This window comes from Odontomachus brunneus, unplaced genomic scaffold (assembly GCF_010583005.1).
Source record: "Odontomachus brunneus isolate Ranch 3 - 2012 unplaced genomic scaffold, Obru_v1 Obru_scaffold_251, whole genome shotgun sequence".
Lineage (NCBI taxonomy): Eukaryota > Metazoa > Arthropoda > Insecta > Hymenoptera > Formicidae > Odontomachus > Odontomachus brunneus.
The window spans coordinates 48275-55833 of NW_022639701.1; the positions used below are offsets into that span (position 1 = coordinate 48275).

At 32.2% G+C, this 7559-nt stretch overlaps 1 protein-coding gene across 1 annotated transcript; it reads left to right on the forward strand.

Annotated features, from left to right (window-relative positions):
• The first annotated feature begins 1940 nt into the window (after positions 1-1940).
• Positions 1941-7070, forward strand: LOC116852721 (60S ribosomal protein L4-like). Its single transcript, XM_032833345.1, has 8 exons — positions 1941-2103; positions 2686-2863; positions 4173-4418; positions 5217-5341; positions 5622-5720; positions 5807-6078; positions 6437-6596; positions 6703-7070. The coding sequence occupies exons 1-8, from the start codon at positions 2101-2103 to the stop codon at positions 6895-6897; spliced, it is 1278 nt and encodes a 425-aa protein (XP_032689236.1). The 5' UTR covers positions 1941-2100; the 3' UTR covers positions 6898-7070.
• Positions 7071-7559: the final 489 nt, after the last annotated feature.

Below are 7559 nucleotides of genomic sequence, written 5' to 3' on the forward strand. Positions count from 1 at the left end.
TCCAAGTGCACCGCTCCCATATGCGGCATAGCTTCCTAGATAAAAATACGTGATGATCACGTTTCATCATAATGTGATGTCATACTGTGATTTCACCTTGATACCTTTTTAAAGATCATTTCGTGCGCATGCGTAATGCAAGTATTAAAGCTAGCTACACACACTTTTCGTAACAGTAACCGTAAGACGTAATGGCTCCTATACACAGGACGCGATAATGCTTGCCGCGCGGCGGAAGTCCGCGTGACAGCCAATTAATATGTTGTTTTTCCGTAAGAGCTAAAAAGTTATTACGGAAAGCAGCATATTGATTGGATGCCGCGCGAACTTCCGCCGCGCGGCAAGCATTACCGCGTCCTGTGTGCAAGAGCCATAACATAAGAATTGACCAATTACGATCGAGTATTCATAAAAATGGCGACCTTATAATTCGACGATTCTCAACATGATTAGTCAATTCTTATGTTACGTCTTACGGTTACTGTTACGGAAAGTGTGTGGCTAGCTGAAGGCCATTGCACGTAGAATAATTTTAACCGTAACCGTAAAGTAGTAAGAAAACTGACCAATCAGAGTTGATTATTCTCCTTGCGTTCGAGGAATAATCGATTGTAATTGGTCAGTTTTCTTACGACCTTATGGTTACTGTTCAAATTTTTCTACGTGCAAAGGCCCTTAAGAATGGACAACAGATTTTGCGGCTACGAAATTATGATTCCTGCACACAGGACGCGGTAATTCTTGTCGCGCGGCGGAAGTCCACGCGACAGCCAATCAATATGTTGATTTTCCGTAAGAGCTAGAAGATTATTACGGAAAACAGCATATTGATTGGATGTCGCGCGAACTTCCGCCGCGCGGCAAGCATTACTGCGTCTTGTGTGCAGGAGCCAATGGCTTAGTTTACATCGTGCACATGATACGCGTACTAAATAGTCACTTTCTTTTAGATAATCTTAATATCGACGATATATATAAACAACGGTATATTAAGCTGGTAATACTCATCAACAAAACGTATTGTTTTGATTGAATGCGTCGCCGTTAATATGCATTGTCGATATTAAGATTATCTAATAGAAAATTACTATTTAGTACGCGTATTAAATGCACGATGTAAACCAAGCCATTATGGCTTCTGCACACAAGACGCGGTAATGTTTGCTGCGCGGTGGAAGTTCGCGCGACAGCCAATCAATATGCTGCTTTCCGTAATAACCTTCTAGCTCTTACGGAAAAACAACATATTGATTGGCTATCGCGTGGACTTCCGCCGCGTGGCAAACATTACCGCGTCATGTGTGCAGGAGCCATTACTCCTGTATTACGTAGAAATTACATTTTGTGTTTGCTGGGATGAATACTAGTAAGGTTTTTGGCAATTTTCTTTACCCGTGCAACAAATGTTGGTATCCAATAAAATTTTGCCTAATAAAATATTTTATTTTACTATACTCAATTTTATTTCTTTGTACGATTATCGTATCTATCATCCTTTTTCTTTTATTGTTATATTGTTTATCGAATTTTGTTTGATGCGTTAAAATAATAATATACTTTGTAATTAGTATATGATTACTAAATAAATAATTTTTGTAAATAAATATTTTTGTAAATACCTGTTCTGTTTTATAAACGTATAGGTTCCTTTTTTTGACATTGTTTTAACAATTTTTCAATAATAATGAAGAGATTCCAACGGTACATATCATTTGCCTTAAGGCTCGTCTACAATTTCGGTAAGAATATGGCTATAAGGCTGTAAGATGCGAAATGAATTATTTTTATTCGCTGACAGCTCACGTTACAGCCTTAAGGTTTGTCTACAATAGCTATAAGAATATGGCTGTAAGGCTGTAACATGAGCTGTCAGCGAATGAAAATAATTTATTTCGCGTCTTATAGCTTTACAGCCATATTCTTACAAAAATTGTAGACGAGCCTTTAGCTACTTTCATGGTGACGTGCACGCCGCGCATGCGCTTATAGCCACTTCAATATCGGAACACTGGCTCGTGTCCATATTCTTTTCAGATAAGTCACATAAACCGCATGGTTAGATTGCGTTTGACGCACAAGAAGTTGTAGAAAAGTTGCAAGATGGTAAGAAATGTAAATTCATTGTACGTATACTTTACATTTGAGCTGTCGCAATTTATTTTTTTGCCCATTCGATGCTCGCTCATAAACATTTCGTTGTGAAAGTGACGCTTCCGTTAAACGATGAGTTAGAGCATTACACGTGGTCGCTTTCAATATCTCGTAAATAAATTCTTGTTTTATCATATTATGCGATTATTTACTAATATTTAAAACTTAAATTCCTCATTTATAAAAAAATTCCACACAAACGAAATTTCTTATTTTTATATTGATGCACGATGTACCACAGCTGTTTATAAGGAAGATTAATGTGTCTCCATTAGATTAAAATTGCGTTCTGATATTCACCGCTAGTACTGAAAAAATTTAATGCATGTAACATGATCTATATATCTTTAATAATAGCAATGAATATTGGAATGCTTAAATTGCACTCTCTACATGTACTTTAAGCAAAGTAGCCACATATTTGACATTTTATGAAAGAGAAAAGAGAAATTAAAAAGATTACAAGATAATTTATACATAAAATGCAATTATAAAGAAGATATTCATCTAATACTTAATGTAAATTTTTTTTAGTCTTTATCAACAGCACGACCACTTATAACAGTATATACCGATAAAAATGAAGCATCGGGTGATACAATTACCCTACCCTCTGTTTTTAAAGCTCCAATTCGACCTGATGTTGTGAACTTTGTTCATCAGCAAGTATCTAAGAACAGCAGGCAACCTTACTGTGTGTCGAAAGAAGCTGGTAGGTAATTTATAGTATATATAATCTCAAATTACAAAATCTTACATAAAATTAAAATATTATCTAATAACAAGGTTGAAAAAGTTCTAAAAAATAATTTATCACTATATTATTTATTGAAAATTTGTTACTGTTACACAATTTAAAAATTAATTGTTGTTAAAAAAACAAGTCATTACAATTTTTATTACTTTTTCCACCAAGTTTTGAAAACTTATTTTTTATGATTCATTGATGCTTATAAGATATTTGGATGGCTATTTTATGTATATACATGTATTCTGCATGCGCAAAGTAATGATGGCAAGATGGATAATAATTAGCTAATAAGTTAAAGGTTAAATTAAAAAATTAATAACTTTTAAGTTATTTTTTTAAGTTACTTTTTAAGTTAATTTACAATGTAGAATAAACAAAAATTAAAAATAATATCTCAATGGAATTTTATCTTAAATAACTCAACTTTTAATTTAAATTAGTTATCAATTTAAATTGTCAAATAACTTGTAGAATTAAACACAAATGGAACTAAATTATTTAAACTTGTTACTTTAAAATCCATTAACTTTAACTTATTAACTTTTTTAATATAAGTTAAAGTAATTCATTAATATTGAAAGCATTACAATGCTGCTTACAATGTAGAATAAGAGAAATTAAAAATATCAATGAAATTTCATTTTCATTTCTCTGATCGCCAGTGTTTTTTTTTCTTGTATTGAATCCTAACCACAAAACACAGTCAGTATTTTCTTTTAGAAGATTACCTTTTCATTATTTCATAAATTTAACTTATGAGTAAAAAATTAATTATGCAAGAAACATCTATACTGTTTTGCATAATTAACTTTTAACTTTCAAAATTAACTTAATTTTAACTTAATTTTTAATTAAATTAATTTTTGTGTAATTTTTAATTTAACTTTATTCATTTAAAAGTTTCGTTAATACTAAAGCTTAATTTAGAAAACATTAACTTACTGAATTCTGAATAAAAATAACGATTATATTTGTTACCATTACCTAAGAAATGTAATTATATTATCGTTATTGTTGCTAATGAAAAGAGAAAAAAACTTTACCAAAAAACTTAACTGAAAAAAATAACGGTAATGTTATTGGTAACTCGTTACTTCTCTAAATCTTATGTAATACATCTGAATCATGATGATAATAATTTGGTCCGTGTTCCTGAATGAACAATGATTAGTCTTTACAACCATATAACTGATGCATTAACGATTCTAATTTCGTGAGCATTATCTGTAATATATGAAATATAAAATTAAATATAGATTTTATTTCTTAGGGCATCAAACTTCTGCCGAGTCATGGGGTACTGGCCGTGCTGTAGCACGTATACCTCGTGTACGTGGAGGTGGTACCCATCGTTCAGGACAGGGCGCCTTCGGAAATATGTGTAGAGGTGGGCGCATGTTTGCGCCTACTAAACCATGGCGACGTTGGCACCGTCGTATCAATGTTAACCAGAAGCGTTATGCTCTTGTCTCAGCCATTGCCGCTTCTGGTGTACCTGCTCTTGTTCAATCTAAAGGTATGCATTTTACAAATAATATTTTTATACAGGATGTCCCAAACTCTCCTCTGCATATTTTGTGGGAATGTAGAATAAGTCGAGGTGAACATAAAAGTCCTATACCGTTTTGCGATATTCGCAATAATAATCGAGATATTATTAATTAAAAAAGATTGGTGAATGATCACGCGCCATATGGTAGATGAGCTGCAGTAGCGTCGTCTGCCGCTATGCTTATATATTAAGTATGCTTATATATTAAGTCAAACTGAACAAAAAAAATCCTTTACCATTTTGCAAATGATCACATAGATTTTTAGATATTAAAGAAAATTGTTACATGATTGTGTACCATAATGCACAAATTTTCTTTAATTAATATCTAAAAATCTATGTGATTATTTGTAAAATGGTAGAGGACTTTTTTTTTATTCAGTTTGACCTAATGTATAAATATACCACAGCAGATGGCGTCACTGCATCTCATCTACCATATCTCGCGTGATCATTCACCAATCTTTTTTAACTAATATCTTGAGATTTATCGGGAATATCGCAAAATGGTATGGGACTTTTTTATGTTTACCTCAATCTGTTCTACGTTCTCACAAAATATGCGGAAGAGAGTCTGAAACACCCTGTATACTTTTATCTTGAAGAAATTCTGGTCTCGTGCTCAAATAATATTTTTTAGCTTGTGTTGCTGATTTTCTGTTGATTGGTTTTCTACTAATGTGACAATTTGTAGTAATTTACATGTTTCTTGTAAACATAATATATATATTCTAATATATTACTATTTTGCACATATTACAGGGCACATGATTCAAGAGGTTCCCGAATTTCCCTTGGTTGTTTCTGATAAAATCGAGACGTATAACAAAACTAAGCAAGCTGTAATTTTCTTGAGACGTATCAAGGCATGGAATGATATTCAAAAGGTAAGTTAATATTAAGTTTATGTTATTGATGTGCACACTAATGAATACATCTCTTTTTCCCGCATTTCTTTTTCCCTCTCTTTGCTAGACACTTTAGCTTGAATGCCTGTAGTAAGTATCAAAAAGAACATTGTATTCAGGCGTTTTCGTCAAATAATTAATTTGCTATAAAAAGTGATATAAATAACTAAATAGCTTGTTCGAAGTTGAGTACGAGGTCTATCATTTAACTTCAAACTTCAATCATTCGTATTATAAAATATATATCATTTATTTTTAGGTGTATAAATCGCAAAGATTCCGCGCAGGAAAAGGAAAAATGCGTAATCGTCGACGTATTCAACGACGTGGACCATTGATTGTCTACGGAAAGGATGAAGTAAACTATATTCTTACAAAGAATTTTATAGGAATCATTACATATTGTTTACATATATAATTATAATAATATAATTTTGTTTCTAGGGAATATGTAAAGCATTTCGCAACATCCCTGGTGTCGATCTAATGAATATCAACAAAATGAACCTTTTGAAGATGGCACCTGGTGGTCATGTTGGACGTTTCGTCATCTGGACAAAATCAGCATTTGAACAATTGGATGCTGTTTACGGTACTTGGCGCAAGGAGTCACAACTCAAGAAGGGATATAATTTGCCATTTTCCAAAATGGCGAATACAGATTTATCCAGGCTTCTGAAATCTGAAGAAATTCGTAAGGTTCTAAGAGCTCCTAGGTAATTGTGTAAATGACTATTTTATACAATTTTAATTATTGTAGTCTCTCACTTTTTCTTTTTTCTTACTTTTACTTTTCTAAATATCAATTCTTCCTAATAATGTCATATTTAGTGTGTGTGCGCGTGTGTAGTATTTATAAATCTTATAATATTTATAAATTATGATTTTTTTGTGCTACTGAATAATCATGACTATATCTCATAAGCATGACTATATCTCATAACCATGACTATATCTCATAACCATGACTATATCTCATAACCATATAGCTGATCCACCATTTCAATGATCCAATTCCGATTTCGTGTTGTTATCCAAATATGTTATATTTAAGGAAAAATAATATAATTGTAGGAAGAAGGTGGTACGCAAGGTGAAGAAACTTAATCCGTTAGCCAACACTCGAGCTATGTTGCGTCTCAATCCGTATGCAGCAGTCCTGAAACGTGCTGCGATCTTAACAGCGCAAAAACGTCAGCACGAGAAGGATATTCTTTTGGCCGAGAAGAGAGGCGTAAGTTCATGTTTCTTGCTTTCACTACTTTACAAATAATTAGCTGTAAATTGTTGTAAAATATTGAGAATTTTAAACGATGGCATTACTTGATATCGTGTTTCAGATTAATCTACCGAAGAATTTATCGGCTGTGAAGACCAAAAAGCTTCAGGAAAGAAGAAAGAAACAACTCATAGCTGTCAAAGCAGCTAAACCTAAAAAGCCGAACACTGTAAAAAAAGTTGTTGCGGCAGAAGTTAAAAAAGAGAAGGATACAGCGGTAGCGAAGATTGCTGCACCAAAAGCTGCACCAAACTAAAAAGTAGATAATTGAACAATTTGTACATTACTTTGCACATGCAGAATACATGTACATACATGAAATAGCCATCCAAATATCTTATAATAAGCATCAATGAATCGTAAAAAATAAGTTTTCAAAACTTGATAGAAAAAATAATAAAAATTATAATGACTTGTTTTTTTGAATAACAACAATAATTAATTTCTAAATTGTGTAAACAGTAACAAATTTTCAATAAATAATATAGTGACAAATTATTTTTTAGAAGTAACTTTTTCAATCTTAGATAATATTTTAATCTCGTAAGATTTTGTAATCTGAGATTATATATACTATAAATTATCTACCAGCTTCTTTCGACACACAGTAAGGTTGCCGCTGTTCTTAGATACTTGCTGATGAACAAAGTTCACAACATCGGGTCGAATTGGAGCTTTAAAAATGGAGAGTAGGGTAATTGTATCATCTGATGCTTCGTTTTTATCGGTTATAAGTGGTCGTGCTGTTGATAAAGACTAAAAGAAATTTACATTATATATTAGATATGAGTATCTTTTTTATAGTTGCATCTTATGTATAAGTTATCTTGTAATCTTTTTAATTTCTTTTTTCTCTTTCATAAAATGTCAAATATATGGCTACTTATGCCCATTTTCACCATCCCGGTTATCTTAACC